At 32.2% G+C, this 18,255-nt stretch overlaps 1 protein-coding gene across 2 annotated transcripts in view; it reads right to left on the reverse strand.

The window, feature by feature from the left end:
- Positions 1-18,255, reverse strand: part of CIP2A (cellular inhibitor of PP2A) — a 53,759-nt gene that overhangs the window by 22,578 nt on the left and 12,926 nt on the right. For both annotated transcript variants that reach the window (XM_074301125.1, XM_074301126.1), the window contains 7 exons: positions 8,005-8,127; positions 7,698-7,843; positions 5,916-5,991; positions 5,470-5,688; positions 3,968-4,127; positions 2,489-2,630; positions 884-983 (listed from right to left, as the gene is read on the reverse strand). In XM_074301125.1, coding sequence (XP_074157226.1) covers positions 884-983; positions 2,489-2,630; positions 3,968-4,127; positions 5,470-5,688; positions 5,916-5,991; positions 7,698-7,843; positions 8,005-8,127 — 966 coding nt within the window. The remainder of the gene's footprint in view (positions 1-883; positions 984-2,488; positions 2,631-3,967; positions 4,128-5,469; positions 5,689-5,915; positions 5,992-7,697; positions 7,844-8,004; positions 8,128-18,255) is intronic.

The following is an 18,255-nucleotide window of genomic DNA, read 5'->3' on the forward strand; positions in this document are numbered from 1 at the left end:
GATCTTTTCAAATTCACTGCCTTTGACCCTGCTCACACACTCTGGAAACAAAGTTCAACAAAATCACAAGCTGACTGGGTCCAACACAAATTTATGTTACATAATCTCAATTGAAATCTCACTGTGACATGACAATCCTTTCCCACCTCTCTAAATGATACACTATTCTACTCATGACAGTGGGTTTTCCAAATCTTTTCATCCCTCCTCAAATCTACCCCACTCAACCCATTCCTTCTTTCCCCCAGACCAATATTTAGATAAGAACCCTCTCTCATGCTTCACTACTTCATTGAAAAAACAGGCTGAGAAGCTGAGAAGCTCCTCATTTTCTCATCTATTTCTATGATGCCTTCTGACACTTTCTCCATCTTCATCCCTATTTCACATGTAGAGGTAATCCATCTCCTTGATAAAGCAAAATCCTTTACAATTAATCGCATCCCATTTTATCTTCTTCACTCTCTCTTACTTTCATATCGCCAACTGTCTATTAGAGATCTTAAATTGAATGTTTCATACATCTTAAATTCAAGGTGTCCAAAAACTCATGATTTTCCCCAAAAATCTTTGACCTTTCCCTAGTTTCTCTAGTACTTTGAAGAGTAGAACAATTCTCCCAATCATCCAGATTCAAAACTTAGATGTCACCTTTAATTCCACTGTTACACCCCATATCAACTTGCTGCCAAATTGTCATTTTTCACCTTCATAACATCTCTCACATATGCACCCTTATCTCTAACACTGCTGCCACCTTAGCAATGGCAGGCCCTCATTGCTTCACACCTAGACATAAGTATATAAAAGAGAAATAAATTTTGGAGCAGTTATTCAATTAGGATGAAATGCTTCTATGTTAACTTAAAAAAATAAAACCTACCTGAAGGATTTTGTAGAAAGTGACTTCCATGCCAGGAATCAACTCTTTAAGTCTATTCATAAGATCAAGTGTTTTCAAAATGACATCTGCAGCAAGTTTACTTCAAAAAATGGCAAAGTATATATTAATTAGAGTATTTACAGTTGCAATAAGTTTGTTTTCTCACAATATGTCTTTGAAAAACCTGAAAAATCATATTTATTTCCTTTTAAACTATGGAAAGGATGAGGGTCATCACTAATGAGGTATCAAAGGAAATACTTTATAAAACTGAAATCTTTACAAATCACAATCCAAATAGTAAAAGCAGTAAAAGTTTCTTTAAAAATCTTTTTCTTTCCTGCCCTTTTACCCCAAATTTCCAAGACCAAAGTCAGTAATATTGTCAATGTGATTCATTTAATCATTGGTTTCTTTCTTTAGAATATATCAAGAGGATAGAAATGGTTGGCTATGATCTATCAGTACAAAGTCTTTCAACTATTCTACTTTCTATTTCATCTATATTACACTGGTTGTACTTAAAGGATACAAAAGATAATACCAGTTTTAGGAGTTTATCAACATTTATAAACACCTGTTGAAAAATTCTGTATTACACTACAATGAATTTGTTCTATTTCTAAAACTATTTTAAGAACCTTTTACTATCAAACTGGTATATAAATGGTAAATGAAAATGCCAAATTCCAGCCAAAGTTTATTTCTTGATGTTCCAATGCAAGAAAGGTACACCTTAATAGTAGCATAGAATTGTTACTGGTGATGAATTTTCTTACAATAAGATTCTATTTTTTTTGCACTGACAAAATATAAAAGAGATTTCAGAGAAAAAAGAAAAACTTCCTAAAGTCTCCGAAATTTTAACACATTTCTCTACCAAATTCTTGGAGCCAAGAATTTTATAGTAGACATATTAGTAATAATCCTCTGATCAGAGTCAAAATCACCCTTGCTAGCTCCAAACTGATGTTTTATGCTTTTCCTTTCCATTCCAAAATTCATGTTATATATATCTTCAAAAATCTAAGTTGGAATTTTGGAAAGATATGCTTTAAGAATCACAAAACTTTTAATAATAAGCTTTTACTTTTTTCAGTGATCTTGTCTTGATTCAAGGATGGGGGGAGGGGAAGAAGACAAAATCAGCACTTACACTCTCAATTCATAAGAACTATTCACATTTGAGCAAAAGAAGATAATTCAAAATATTTTCAAAAGTATAACTTATTTGAAAATATTACTTTTGATAATGCAGGTGTACTTTCATTTGTTTGTATTTATGTAAACAAATATACATACCTCTGATAGGCTCATCTAAGCATAAAGTTATTATGCCCAATTTTTTCAGCAGTTGTTAATGGAAACTACCATGATTTTATTTTCATACTCTCTATCCCTTCTTTTTCCCCCTCAGATTATGGAAGGATTGAATGACAAATATTAAGTTTTTAAATTAAAAAGTAAATTTAATTTGAAAGTTTCCTGATAGGTTTTCTGTTATGTTTTTAAATAAATATTTATTAAATCTTTAGAAAACATGTCTAAGTTTAGCTTGGATTTTTTTCCTATGTGTATAATTCCTAAAATATTTAATATACTTACCAAAGTTCAGAATCTGCTACCTTTGTACCAAACTCAATGTCAATCTTGCTACATGAAAACTGCTGTTCTATTAGAGTTGTACATCTAAGGGTAGTCAACAGTTTAGCAACATGCATTTTTAATGTATCATCTCCACACAAAGGTAGATTTAGTTAAGGAACGATAAATCATGACAGAGAATTTTAAAATTTCTTTTATTATTACTTATTACTAATTTATTACCTTATTAACAAAGCTATTAAAGATGATAGAAAGGTAATGTTAATATATTTATCTTAACTTTGATACAAGATGTCCTAAATTTCTTTTTTAACACTTTTGTTTATCTTTCCAGGTTCTTCTACTTGTTTATTAAGTCATATTTCTGAGTCATGATAAATAATTAACCCATATCAAATCTGAGTATATTAAATAGAAACACAGAATAAAACCGCATGTCCCAACAATTTAGAAAGAGTACTAGAAACTAACAAAAGAAGATTGTTCAGTGAATAAGACAAATGAGGAAAGCAAGTTGTTCTAAAAGGATGAAGTCAGGTTGGGTAAAAGTTGGGTGGGAAATGTTAAATGAACTGAAGAAGGAAATGGCAAAACAGTCTTTATCTTTATCCCAAATTGGGTCAAAGAGAATTAGACATAACTGAAATAGTTCAACAACAAAAACAAAATGAAGATTCAGTAAACACATTCATACAAGATGCCTTCATTATAAGAGACCTGAGGGAACTGAGACTTATCTATAGGAATAGTAAATTCATATCTTTCATCTAACTCTCACTTCAGTATGTTCACTGAGTGGAACAAAACTACCTGTACTATTCTAAAATATTCCTTTTTTTCTTCTCTTTTTCTGTCAAGTAGATAGAATGTAAATTAAATGTATAGATGATATGACTCCACCACAAGAAAATTTAATCAGAGATAGAAATCACAACTGGGAAAAAAGGAAAAGCTTCAGGTAGGAGGAAGCAGGTTGAGTTCAGCTTTAAAGAAGTTATGGATTCATTTATTAACTCTTATGTACCTATTAAACATGCACATGCTATATACAGCTTACTTGTTTTCTCATGTCTCAACTGTTTTTGCTTTCTAGAGAAGCTTGAAAAAAATTTACTTCATGGTAGCAACCAGAAGTAAAAGTATAGCCTAGAGAAGAAAACGAACAGCCTCTTTAGAACCCACTCTAAGACGCCAATGAAAATATGAGGCATAATTTTTTAAAGTACTTACTAAAGTGCATATTTACATAAAATTTTTCATTTTACTTTCCAGGTTAAAAAAAGTAAAATAAAGGATAACTTACTAGAATATTTTCCTAAAACATGTCATTCTGGGATTTTAAAATTCCAGCCTAGTAATTCTGAACAGAAAATAGCATCAAGAATGGCGAAACATAACTGAAAATTCAACTTCAATACATTACTGGAAAAATTAAGAGAGTAAACATCACATATATTCTGCATTATTTGAAAAGGATATTCAGCAAAATGTCAATAACCTTAGCCATTCTTTCACATTTTTTTCTTGTCAAAAGGTCATCAAGATTCTGTTCTGTGAACTGAAGTTGGTCAAGAACACTGGGCAACAGTAGGACGAGAAAACGATCAGTAGAGGAACAGTTGGCAGAATCTATGACATCCTGTAGAAGTTATATAGACACCATGGATTAAAAACAAAAATGTTAGCTATAAGGTACACAGAAGACATAGTCATTATTTAACATTATTCTTGTGACATCTATTTAAATCTCTTTCCTCGTATACCCATTAAAGTGCCTTTAATTGGGTTCTCCTTTATTTAGTTTTTGTGTTCTGTTATCTTAGTTATTACAAACTTAGAAATTTATTTAAAACTCAGGAAGTCTTGATTATAATAAAGAGAGTCTATACCTATCTTTTCATTGATACAGGGAGCTCTTGGTGATAAAAGGAACTAACATTACCACTGTAGGTAAGTAGTTTCTTTGCAATTTATAATCTTACAGAACTGCCTAGGGTATTGAGAGGTTAAATTACTTGTCTCTTTAATCTTTACTGGAACCCAGGTCTCCCTTAGTTATGAGAGGAAAAAAAACCAAACACAACAAAATTAAGCTAGGAACTAGATGTAATTAATCAAATTTTATTAGGTAAAAGGCAAAAATGAAATAGTTCCTTCCCCATTCTATTGGGGGAAATAATATATATGCATATTGGTAAATATAATATATATATATACACACAGTAGATACATAGTAACTTGGATGACAAAAAGTCTAGCATCTGGGAGAGGGCAAAATCTGCAAAAGCTTCATTTGTAAAGTGTTGTTTGAGCGGAACTTTGAAAGACATTAGGGATTTTAAGAGGGAAAGCATTTCAAGCACAGGGACCAGGAGGAATAAAATGCCAAATGTGAAGAACAGTAAGGAGGTCAAGAGATTGATCTAATATTTTGCAAATAAACTTACAATTAAGTATGTAGCTTTCAATATAATCAAAATGCTTTATAAAACATACTGGCTAAGGAACAAGACAAAAGACTCGCAATATGAATCATTCAAAATAATGGTATTACTAAGGATTATTGTCCAAATATGCACACCACTCTCTTGTAATACCAAGAGAAGTCCTCTGAGCAAGCAATAGCTGGGGGAATAGGCCATAAAGGTGAAAAAACTATGTAATCATCTAGACTTGATGAGATTAAGCTAGCTCCAGCCTTATAATACTAGAAGGCAATACTACTAAAATCTGGCTACCAGATACATTAGTTACTGGTTACAAAAAAAAGTAGTATTAAATCAGTAAATATTCCCACGTTTAAAGGAAGATTTAAAAAACAAAAACAAAACAAAACAAAAAAACACTAATGGAGAGGTACTTTGGCACTAGGAGCTATCAAGTTCTAAAAATTTCCTAGATATGTTTCTTCAAAAAGGGTTACCATTACACATTATCACAAATATAAGAGTAACATTAAAATATTATCACCATCACATTACCTCAAATATCTCCTTGAACAATTCTAGTGCTAGAATAGAACAGTTTTCTGATCCTTCCAAGGGCTGGTTTGACCAACGTAGCAGAGCAACTGTTGGTTCTAAAGATTTAGGATGGTTTCCCAGTCTTGTGTTAGTGGAAGTAGATGATTCAAAAATTGCCTGACTAAGGACATGGCGTAGTTGTGTCACTGAACAGAAAGCAAGAAGTAATTCTAAAACCTGTGTAATATAAACGTAGAGATCTTATTCAATAGCAATGTCATTGGACATTAACATGTGAAATCAAATGCTAAAGTTAAAAGTTAATCATATTTACTTGAATACACCAAAATTAACATGAAAACAGTTTTTTTTTAATTAACTATAAAAAATTAAGGGTTCTTTTATTTGAAGTATTATTACAAGAATCACAAGTGACATTCTCAAAAGATCAAGCTTCAATATACCTTTGAAGAAGAATCAGGATCCTTCCCATGAAGAAGACCTAATACTTGATTAAGGCATGAGTTGAAGTGCTCATATCTAAGTATAAACCAAGATAAATAGTATCACTATTATAAAGTCATAAGAAAATTATGATATTTAGAAAAACTGCTCCCAAAATAAAAGGAAAATGCTTTTTGTAATATGAATTTTTAAGTTTAAATATCAAACTACCATCATAAACCTAAAAAATCTATGGGCTGTATGATCTGCTGAATAAAATAGCAGTGTAAGGAGAACTTAATTTAGAGTCAGCACCTGACTTAGAATGCTGGCTAACTTTTACTTACACTTCTGTGACCTTGGGCAAATCACTTTAATCTTGTAGTTCTTGTTTTCTCTAACTATATAATAATAGGGTTTATGTTTAAGGTCCCTTTGAGCCCTAAATCCTGTAACTCTATAAATCAACACTTATTATGTATTCATGAACAAGTCATTAATTTTTTTTAAACTTCATTGCCCCTACATTCAAATCATAACATTTAACTTCATGCTTACCATCACAAAGATGTTCCCCATAATAATTGTGATACTGAGGAAGATTCTCTCATTGGTGTGATGACCAATAGGATTTTGGTACTCATAATAAAGTAGATAGAATACCATCTGCTAACTCATCAAGGGAGATGTGAATTGATAAATCAGAGGGTAATTGTGGAAAGAGGTATGATGCTAAAATGGAAGAAGAACAGCATGTGGAGGGTGCTAGTAAATGCTAGAAAAGTCAAAAAGTCCACTTTACTGCAGAGAATATTAGTTGGGCATATGCTAACGGGAAAATTTTGTCCAAATGTCTGAGGTATATTTTCTATTCTTATAATTATTCCCTATGTTCTTATCAAAAAGTCTCTAGTATGGAGAATGGTTTAGGTCAGTGTAACTCAAAAAGAAATAGAGAAGGCCACAATATTGACTTAGAAAAGCACAAATTAATATTATCTATGTAATATTGTATTTTTGTTAAACATTTCCCAATAACATTTTAATCTGGTTCTTCCTTCAGTAGTTTTGACACCTCTGGTTAGGACAATTCTAGAGGAACTTATCAAATTACATTAACTAGGTGTATCATGAAACATATAGCAGAAAAACAAAGGAAATAGGAGGTAGAAGCATAGAAAGATTACAAATGTTGCTTGCTTATGCCAGTAATGAATTTTAGTTAAAATAAATAATTTTAACTTTAATTAAATAATGTTATTCACTATTATAAAATGCCACCCTGACTTGATATTCAAAACCAATTTTTGTTCTTTAATTACTTTTTAAATAAAGTTGAATCCAGACAGCCACATTTCAGAAGATAAAAGACAGGTGCAATTATTTAAGGGGTGCCAAACTTAAAACAAATATCCTTATAAATGCATATTGATTTAGAAAATCACTAACTAACAAAATTTATGTTTTAATGTATTTTTTATTTATCTTTAATGTATCTTTATTTATTTATCATTACATTTTAATCTGGTTCGGCTTCACTCAAAAATTCTGTAAATCATATTTGACACCTCTGACTTAATAGATGAATCATATATTGCCTTTTTGTTATTTCAAGCCAAATATGTAATATAAATGGAAAGAAGAATACGAAAACATTCTTATTATATCTTCAGAAATTCATTAGAATTAATTTCACTGAGTCTGATAAAGATAAGTTATGTTTCTAACAATAATGTGAATTATTCTCAATATACCTCTGTAGAGATAAAAGCTTTAAGTTTACCAAGATAACATAGATGTACCTGGTGAGACAATCCGCAATTTTAGGGTTCTTGAGAAGATCCATAAGAAGGTCAACTGAATACTTTCTTGTTAATGTACCATCACCATTTACAAGAATATTAAATATTAACTGAAAAGTTTGATGAATGTTTTGAGAATGGAATAGCTTAAAAACAAAGAAATAAAATACAAGATGTAATGCACACAAAACTGAAGCAGATAATCATGTTCAATTATTAATTCAGATAGTGTTATTTATGTTAAAAAAAATGAAAGTTGTAATGATGTTATGTTTATATATATTTTTTAAACTCATTCAATATTTACCTTTTCTCCAACCTCTTCATTCAATGTAAGACTTGATAATACTGAGAGTGCAAACACAACCACAGTTAAACTACTGTGAGCCAAAAAGCTTATGAGAGTACGATATAAGGCCTTCACATTACTCTGGAGAAGAAAAATGTTTAACATAAATTAACTTTAGCCTAAAATTATATTTCATTCCTAATGAGTGCTCAATAAATATTTATCCAATAAATAAAGTGCATAAGTAACTCAAGTATTTACCCAAGAAAATGCTCTTGTGAGCTTAACTGTGGCATACTTTTATTTTGAAAAATGAGAAGCTTTATTCTCCTTAGTTTATAGAATCAGATCTGGAATAACTCTTAAGAGACAACCTTTCATGAGGAATGCTCACTTAGAAACTCTCCATAGACAAGATATTTTGTTGATAAAAATAAACAACTATGCAAAACATGAAACCCAGCCCTAAAGACAGCAAAAAAAAAGTTTGCCACAGTTTTCTTTTCAGTATAGCCATATGGGAAAAATGCTATCAAATAGGTTTTAATTCTTCTCCTATATGGCCACCTTCAAACAGTTATCATTTTGAAGAAATTAAAAGTATATTGTCACATAAAAAAATTTCTAAATCACTACTCATTAGCAAAATTAAATTTACTCTGAGGTACCACTATCAGATCAGCTAACATGAGAACAAAGGAAAATTTTAAAAGTTGAAGATATGGGAAAATTGGAACAATAATGCATTGTTTGGTGGAGCTGTGAATTGATCGAATCATTCTAGAGAGCAATTTGGAACTGTGCACATCCTTTAACATAGCAATGTCACTACTAGGCCTTTATTCCAAAGAGATCATAAAAAGGAAAAAGGGCTCACTTGTACAAAATATTTATAGCAGCATTTGTAGCAAAAAATTGAAAACTGAGAGGTTGCTTATCAATTGGGGGCTGAAGGAATTGTGACATGAATGTAATGGATACTATTGTGCTATAAGAAATGATGAGTGGGCTAATTTCAGAAAAAGCTGTAAAGATTTACATGACCTGAAGCTTAGTCTAGTGAGCAGAAACAGGAGAATATTGTACAAAAGTAATAGTAACCTTGTGCAAAGATCAACTATGATAAAACTTAGTTTTTCTCAGCAATACAATGATACAATAAAATTTCTAAAGACTAAATAGAAATTGTTTTACTTATCCAGAGAAAGAACCATGGATCTGAATGCACATTGAAGAATAGTATTTTCACTTTTTGTTATTTTTTTTTCCCTGTAGTTTTTCCCCTTTTGTTCTGATTCTTCTTTCACAACATGACTTATGTGGAAATATGTTTAATTTTACTGTACATGTAATCTATATCAGATTGCTTGCTCTCTTGAAGAGAGGGGAAAAAAAAACAAACTCAAAATCTTATAAAAATGAATGTTGAAATCCACTTATAATTGGAAAAAATAAAAATAATATTAACTGGGGAAAAAAAGAAAAGCTTAAAATTTTTAAAAAGGTAACATTTTTTGGATAAGAATTATTGAAAGACTTAAAAATTTTGTATTCTTGTGATCAGTTCCCTTTGGCAAAGTTATCAACCATCAATATTTAGGTCTTCTTCATCTAAAAAATATTTCATGGAATGTTTTAATTTTCTCCTCTTTCTAACCTACCTCTACTATACCATTCCTTTCTCTTTTTATTGTCCTTATCTCTCAACCTCTAGCAAACAGTTTTGCCTTCCTTGATGACTTCAAAAGTTGATTTATTTTTTCTATAGATCAATTTTACTCTAACGATTTCAGCTCTCATACTGATAAAGCCACCTTAGAAGCCTGATCTCTGCAAACACCACTTCCTTTACAGATGAGGCAACTAAAATTGGAAGAGGTTACATAGCTTGTTCAGGCCACAAATATAATAAGTATCTGAGGTGGTGTTTTTAATTACAACTCTAGTCACCATGAAGAACAATCTCCAGTATATACACTGATGTCACTCCAATCTCCAACCTTCTTTAACACATGACTTTAAAATTACCCTTTTAACTCATGACTTACATCCTCCCCTCAGCAATCCATAGGGACAAATATGTCTTAGCTCAGAGCACTTAAAATTATGCTAATAGCTCCACAATCTTTTTTTTTTTTTTTAAATTGAAGCTTTTTTCAAAACATATGCAAGGATAATTTTTCAACATTGACACTTGCAAAACCTTGTATTCCAATTTATCCCCTCTTCCTTCCACTCCCTCCCCTAGATGGCAAGTAATACAATATATGTTAAACATGGTAAAAATATATGTAAATCGAAAATGGGCATATACATTTATACAGTTATCTTGCTGTACAACAAAAATCTGATCAAAAAAGAAAATGAGAAAGAAAATAAAATTCAGGCAAACAACAACAAAGAGTGAGAATGCTATGTTGTGATCCATACTCAGTTCTCACAGTCCTTTCTCTGTGTATAGATGGCTCTCATCATCATAAGACCATTAGAACGGGTCTAAATCATCTCATTGTTGAGAAGAGCCACATCCATCAGAATTGATCATCACATAATCTTGCTGTTGTCCTGTACAATGATCTTCAAGTTCTGCTCATTTTACTTTGCATCAGTTCATGTAGGTCTCTCCAAGCTTCTCTAAAATCATCCTGCTGATAGTTTCTTACCAAACATTAATATTATGTAACATTCTAATACCATAACTTATTCAGCCATTCTCCAAATGATGGGCATCCACTCAGTTTCCAGTTTCTTGTTACTACAAAAAGGGCTGCCACAAACATTTTTGCACATGTGGGTCCCTTTCCCTTCAAGATCTCTTTGGGATATAAGCCCAGCAGAAACACTGCTGTATCAAAGGGCATTATGCATAGTTTGATAGCCCTTTGAGCATAGTTCCAAATTGCTCTCCAGAATGATTGGATCTGTTCACAGTTCCATCAATAATGTATCATCATCCCAGCTTATCCACATCCCCTCCAACATTCATCATCTTTTCCTGTCATCTTAGCCAATATGAGGTGTGTACTGGTACCTCAGAGTTTAAATTGCATTTCTCTAATTAATAGTGATTTAGAGCACCTTTTCATATTACTAGAGATGGTTTCAATTTCATCTGAAAATTGTCTGTTCACATCCTTTGACCATTTATCAATTGGAGAACAGCTTGGATTCTTTAAATTTCAGTCAATTTTCTATATATTTTAGAAATGAGACCTTTATCAGAACCCTTGAATGTAAAAAATGTTTTCCCAATTTATTGCTTCCCTTCTCTTGTCTGCATTAGTTTTATTTGTACAAAAAATTTTTAACTTAATATAATCAAAATTATCTATTTTATGTTTAATAATGAGCACCAGTTCTTCTTTGGTCATAAATTCCTGCCTTCTCCACTGATTTCAGAGGTAAACTATCCTATGTTCTTCTCATTTGCTTATAATATCACTATGTATAAATCATGAACCCATTTTGACCTTATCTTGGTACATGGTGTTAGGTGTGGGTTAATGCCTAGTTTCTGCCATACTCGTTTCCAATTATCCTAGCAGTTTTTGTCAAATAGTGAGTTCTTGTCCCAAAAGCTGGGGTCTTTGCGTTTGTCAAACACTAGTTTACTATAGTCATTGACTATTTTGTCTTATGAATCTAAGCTATTCCACTGATCAATTACTCTGTATCTTAGCCAGTACCAAATGGTTTTGATTAGCATTATAGCTCTACAATAATGACCCAATTTCTCTGGTCATAATTTTTTATATCTTCCTTCTCTTATCCTGCCTCACTGCTCCTAAAATAATTTATCATCTTTACTGGGATCTCCAATAACTATACATGGTCCTATTCTTCTAATTTATCAACCCTGAGATTTTAATCTCTTCAATTTAACAGTTCAACTATAATGCTCTCTATTTGTTACTACCTTGCCTTCCTGACTCTTACTATCATGCCTCCTTATGCTTACTTCTCTTATTACCATTAACCTATTCCAACCCTTCCCTGCCAAAATGAAGTTACTCTTATCATTTGCTTCATGTGATCCATCCTCTAATGGTGAACATTTATAGAAAGAAATGGTGTAAACTACAAATTTAGGTTATCTGATCTCAACTGGGCATTATATACTACAGTCCTTCTCTTCTTCCATGATTGACATTATCATGGAAGTGACAGTGGTTATTCCAAACCTTCTGTTCCCAAGTCTTTTGTATAAACTCCTTTCATTAGGGACCTCACCTCCCAATTAAATAAAGAGAAGCCACCTACTTACAAAATAGCACTTTGTCTACTATATCACAATTTAAGATTTCTTTATATCATACCCCCTTCTCTCTTTCTCACTCTAGCCTCTGAGGAAAGGGGGGTCCTTCTCCTCGCCAATGCCACTCTATATCTGCCCTTGATCCAATTTCTTCCTATGCACTCTGAAAGCCTGTCCTTTGATTATTCCTTCCTTATTAACAGTATTTCCATAATTACTGACATCTTTTCTGCTACTTTACAAACAAATGCATTTTTCCCCAATTTTTTAGGAAAAAAAATCCTTACTAGGATTTTTAAGGTCTTACTAGACCTTAACATCTCCCTAGGCAATGGTCATCTTGTTTCCCTTTCATAACCAACTTCTAAAAAGTTATCTGGAATTCTCATCTCCATTTCCCACCTCCAATTCATTTATACTTACATATCCAATTCACAATGCTTGCAATATGACTTCCAGCTCCAATTGAATCAAATCAGTCTTTTCAAGGTGACCAATGATTTTGGGATTGCTAAATCTTAAAGTCTTTTCTCAATCCTCATCTCACTTGATCTCTGCGACTTTTGATTCTGCTGACCAGTCTGTCATTTGGATATAGTTTTACTTCTCCCCAATTTATTTTCCAGAGTGCTACTAAATGAATGTTCTTTAAAGAGGGCTATTACGCTACTGCTTAAAAATCCTAACTGTTTTCCTATTGCCTTTATAGTCTCACTAAATCCTCAAACTAAACATTCAGAGCCCTTCACAACTGGTTCCAGTTTACCTTTTTCAGATTTTTTCATTATATATATAGTGTCTCACCTATAAAACAAGAGACTAGATGGAATGAAGTTCCTTCTAGCTCTAGATATATTTGACCATTAGTCTCTCTCAAAAACTACATCATAGCTACTAAAGATTATTCACTGCTCCCAAACTTAAGCCTTTGACATCTTATCTTCATGCCTCTGGACAGCCTTTCTCCATTTTAGGAATGCTTTTCTTCTTGCCCTCCATGTATATCACTCAACCACCTTTCTTTCAAGGCTCAGTTCAGGTTCCCTCTCACATATGCAACCTTTTCTGATTGCCTTTTTTGTTGTTGTTAAAAATTTCTCTCAACTCAAATTATCTTGCATTTTGCTTCTCTTTCAACCTACTCTATTATCCTGATACAAGATAAAGTCCTTGTGAACATGAAATTTTATTTTTATTCTAAATTCCTTATGCTTTGCCCATAGTAGACACTTAATCAATCATTGCTCAATTGTATTCAATTAACCCAATCCTGCTAAATTACCCGTTTTATTTGTCTTATCAGAATTTTCTTCCTCACTAGAGTCATCCTTGATTCCTACCTCTCCTTTCCACAATGTATTTCCTTTTCTTTCTTAAAAAAATTTTTTTTTTCATAAATAGAAATCCAATTTCTTTTCCCATTCCCCACTCAATTTAAGGGAATTTTTTTTCTTATTAACAAACATGTAAACCAAAACAAATCCCAGTATAGATTGTACTTAAAAAAAGATAGGTCTCACCACTACATAGAATTCCAAATCCCTCTATTTTTGTCCGCCTGCATTTTGGATTTCCTTCACAGGCTAATTGTACACTATTTCAAAATCCGATTCTTTTTGTACAGCAAAACAACTGTCTGGACATGTATACATACATTGTATTTAATTTATACTTTAGCATATTTAACATGTATTGATCAACCTGCCATCTTTGGGGGGGGGGAGGGGAAAAATGAGAACAAAAGGTTTGGAAATTGTCAGTGTTGTAAAAATTACCCATGCATATATCTGGTAAATAAAAACTATTTAAAAAAAAAAAAATAGGTCTCATTCTTCATACTGAATCCATCCTCTGTCTGGAGGCTTAATCATTGCCCCCCTTAATCATTGACCATCATGATGGTGGTCACCATCATGTCCCACAGATAGTCATGATGCTGAACAAAGTTCTTATAGTTTTGAATGTCATTTGTCTTTACAATTATATAAATTGTTATTCTGGTTCTGCATATTTCATTCATCAGTTATAAAAGACTTCAAAATTGTTTATTATTGACATCATAATGTAAAATCTACATGTCACTCTAAATTAGTTCATAAGTGTTTTTTCTATGTCTCTTTGAAGTCATCTACAGTGATATATGGGATAAACTGAGTGAACACCTCATTCCCATAAGGGAATGTGGCTTTCAACTATGCTTTAATTGTGACTTGAAATTGCAATTAACAAGTTTATCCTATATCTAAAAAGCTACAGGTGTTTGCTTAAATTGGATGAACATTTCCCTTCCTGTTTCTCTCTTAATTAGCATTTAAGCATTTCTTTTAAAGGTGATGATGACTTTGGAAATTCAGATAATAGAATATCTACTTGTACAGCAGTTCTCTAGGGAAATTTAAATTCTGAGATAGACTTCCCTGTTTAGAGTGTTCAAGAGGTTGGAGGCTTCTGGTCTATTTAATTTTATGTTTTGCAATTTGTGATTTGCACTCCCTTTACTGAGGGTACCTTATTAGGAGTTATTCTTTCTCATGAGATTGTAGTAAATCCCTTTTTGCTTTTTCTTACCTTGAGAGTCTCTGATAGTTTTTGTGGTCGCTACTGTCCCACACAATTGGCTTCTTATACTTTTTCCACTTGCAAACCCTTTCTACCCAAGAAATTTTAATGTGACCCTAAGTATTTAGGTATATAAAATAGGTATACAAATTAAACATTTAATGATAAATCATAATTTTGTGGCCTCCCTTCATTCATTTGTGAGATCCAATATGGAGTTATAAACCACAATTTAAGAAGCTGGGATATATAGCACAATAGTATTTTATCCCATTCGTATACCCAATTTACTCAGTTTTCCTGATGAGTATTCCTTTAGTTTCCACTTTGGGGCCACCACAAAAAGGATTGCTTTTTATAAATAAAAGGCCTTTTTCTCTTTGTCTCTCTGAGTATGGCTCGAAATTATTTTCAATAATGGTCATAGCTATTCACAAGTCCACCAACTATTAATCAATGCGCCTGTGTCCCATGGCTCCTCCAACATCTGTGGTTTTCTTTTTGTCATTTTTTCCAATATGATATATGTAAGCTAGAAACTTAAAATATTTTAATTTGCTTTATTTGAATAGTAGGGATTTGGAGCATTTGGTTATAGGTAATCTGAGTTTCTTTCTTTGAAAACCTGTCTGCTTATATTCTTAGAGAATTAATGTATCTTACTTGTATCCTAGAAATGAGACCTTTATCAGAGAAATTTTCACAAACATCATTTTTCCAAGTTAAATATATCCCTTTTAATCTTTATCAGATTTATGAAAATAAATTTTAAAATTTTATCAAAAAAATGATATATTTTATCTTGTGTGATCTATCTCTTGTTTAGTCATGAACTTTTCCTTTATTCATAGGTCTGATGAGCAATTTTTTCCATGTTTTTCTAATATCTTTATGATGCATCTAGGGTATATATGCAATTTGGAGCTTATCTTGGGTCAAGGTTGAAGTGTTGGCATAAACCTAATTTCTTTCACACTATTATTTGGTTTTACAAGCAATTTTTATCAAATGGTGAGTCCTTATTCTGGTATCTGACATCTGTTTTTATTAAAAAAAAAAAAAACAACAACAAACAAACAAACAAACAAACAAAAAAAAACTAAGCAACTCAACCCTTTTTGTAGTGGCAAAGAACTGGAAACTAAGTAGATTTCCATCAGTTGGAGAATGACTGAATAAGTTATGATATTGTGAATGTTATAGAATATTATTGTTCTATAAGAAATGACCAGCAGGAAAGAAGTGGAGAGACTTACATGAACTGTTGCTAAGTGAAGTAAGTAGAACCCAGAGAATGTTGTACACAGTAACAAGAAGATTATATGATGATCAATTCTGTGGCTCTTTTCAACAATGAGGTGATTCGGACCAGGTCCAATGGTCTTGTGATGGAAAGAGCCATCTATACCAACAGAGGACTATGGGAACTGTGTGTGGATCACAACATAATATTTTTACATTTTTGTTTTTGTTTCCTTGCATTTGTTCTTTGTGATCTAATTTTTCTTGTGCAGCACAATAATTGTGGAAACATGTACAGAAGAATTGCACATGTTTAACATGTATGGATTATTTGTCATCTAGGAGAGGGGGTAGGAGGAAGGGAGAAAAAAAAATCGAAACAAGGTTTTGCAAAGGTGAATGTTGAAAACTACGCCTGTGTTTTGAAAATTAAAAAAAAAAAAAAAACAAACTAAGGTTTTTTTTCCCCCGAGGCAACTGGAATTAAGTGACTTGCCCAGGGTCACACAGCTAGGCAGTGTTAAGTGTCTGAAATCACATTTGAACTCAGGTTCTCCTGACTTCAGGGCTGGTGCTTTAACTACTTCACCACCTAGCTGCCCCTTTTGTTTGTTTTTTTATGTACTGTTGTATACCTAATCTGTTTCACTAATTATCCTCACCTGGCCATCACCCTGTCTTATTATCCACCATATGGAATAATACAATCACCTCCTAATTAATGTTTTAAATGATAATTCTTGAAGCTGCCAAAATAATTTCACCAAGGCACAGATCTAGGTTACTCTCCTGCTTGATATCCCTGAGTGTTTCCCTATTGCTTTTAAGATAAAAAAAAATTTAACCTAATATTTTATGTCCTTCAAATTTGGATCCAATTTAAATTTCCAGCATAATTTCCCATTACTATCTTTTTCAAGTTCTATCTTCCAGCCAAACTGTACTAATGGCTATTCTTTGAACCTCCAATTCTATTCCCCTCTTCCATTGCTTTTCAGAGGCCTAAAATATACTCCAACTACATGTTTGCTTTTAACAATCTTTATATTCTTTTTAAGACTCTACTCAGATACCACTAACTCTGCATAGCCTTTCTTGATCCCTTTCCATTACCCTGTTCCTAAGAGATGAAAGCACTCTCTCACTTCTCAAATACATGTAGGGCAAGATCTCTCTTTGGTGGCTCCTATTATTCTCCATGTTCTATCAAACTCATTTATGTATCATCCACACATCATAATAAAAGTTCCTTGGGGGATCATTCAGTATTTATCTTTGTATTCCAAGTACTAGTAAAAATATGTGATATTTAATTGAATTCATCAAAAATGCTCATTTCTCCCATCTGTAGCTATCAAAAAACTAACCTATCCTTAAAAGCATCAGCTCAAATGCCAACTCCTTACTTTCTTTCTTAATAATTCTGGTCAGAAATGATCCCTCTTTCACTTGGCACTCAAGGTAACACTATTCATATAACAATTCTAACACTTTCTTTGTGTAGCAAATATCTATACAAATATTCAATTGCATTTACTAAACAGTAAACCCTTGAAACCATGGACAGTGTCCTTTACAATTTCGTGTCATTTTCTAAGCACTTACTTTCTAAGTTTGGGTTTTTTGAGGGGAAGAAGTGTTTTTGATAAATTTCCTTCTGAAATCTAGTGTGCTATAATCCAATTACTAAAAAGATTACTTGCATCAATTTTATCATTTCCCCGCTTAAAAAATTGTTATTTATATATAAAATAAATGCCTAGTTACCCTGATAAAACTAATTATCCAATGATGCATTGCTGACATCCTTTTCTTCCTATCTTTCCATTGACTATGGATTTACTTTTGTGTTCACACAAATATTGCTAGGGATGAGGAAGGGAAACTAGCTAATTTTGTTTCAAGCTGATCTAGTTAAATCTAATAAAAGCTTAGGGGAACTAAGTTCTTAAGTGAGAACTAGAACAATGTCAATTTCATGACAAAGTAAAAAGACCTGGGTCTATTGTCCAGTTTTGTCACTTAGTATTTGTGTGACATCACTAAACTCTACTACCATATTACTCCCTATCACAAATTAGGATTCCAATCAAGTCTATTTAGGACTCTAATCATCGAGAAAAGCTGTCCCTCATATATTTGCTTCTTATAATTCCTAGATTCAGCTCAAGTGCTACTTACTTACAAGATAGGACTTATTAAATCCTCTTTTG

Source organism: Sminthopsis crassicaudata, chromosome 3 (genome assembly GCF_048593235.1).
Source record: "Sminthopsis crassicaudata isolate SCR6 chromosome 3, ASM4859323v1, whole genome shotgun sequence".
NCBI classification, from domain to species: Eukaryota; Metazoa; Chordata; class Mammalia; order Dasyuromorphia; family Dasyuridae; genus Sminthopsis; species Sminthopsis crassicaudata.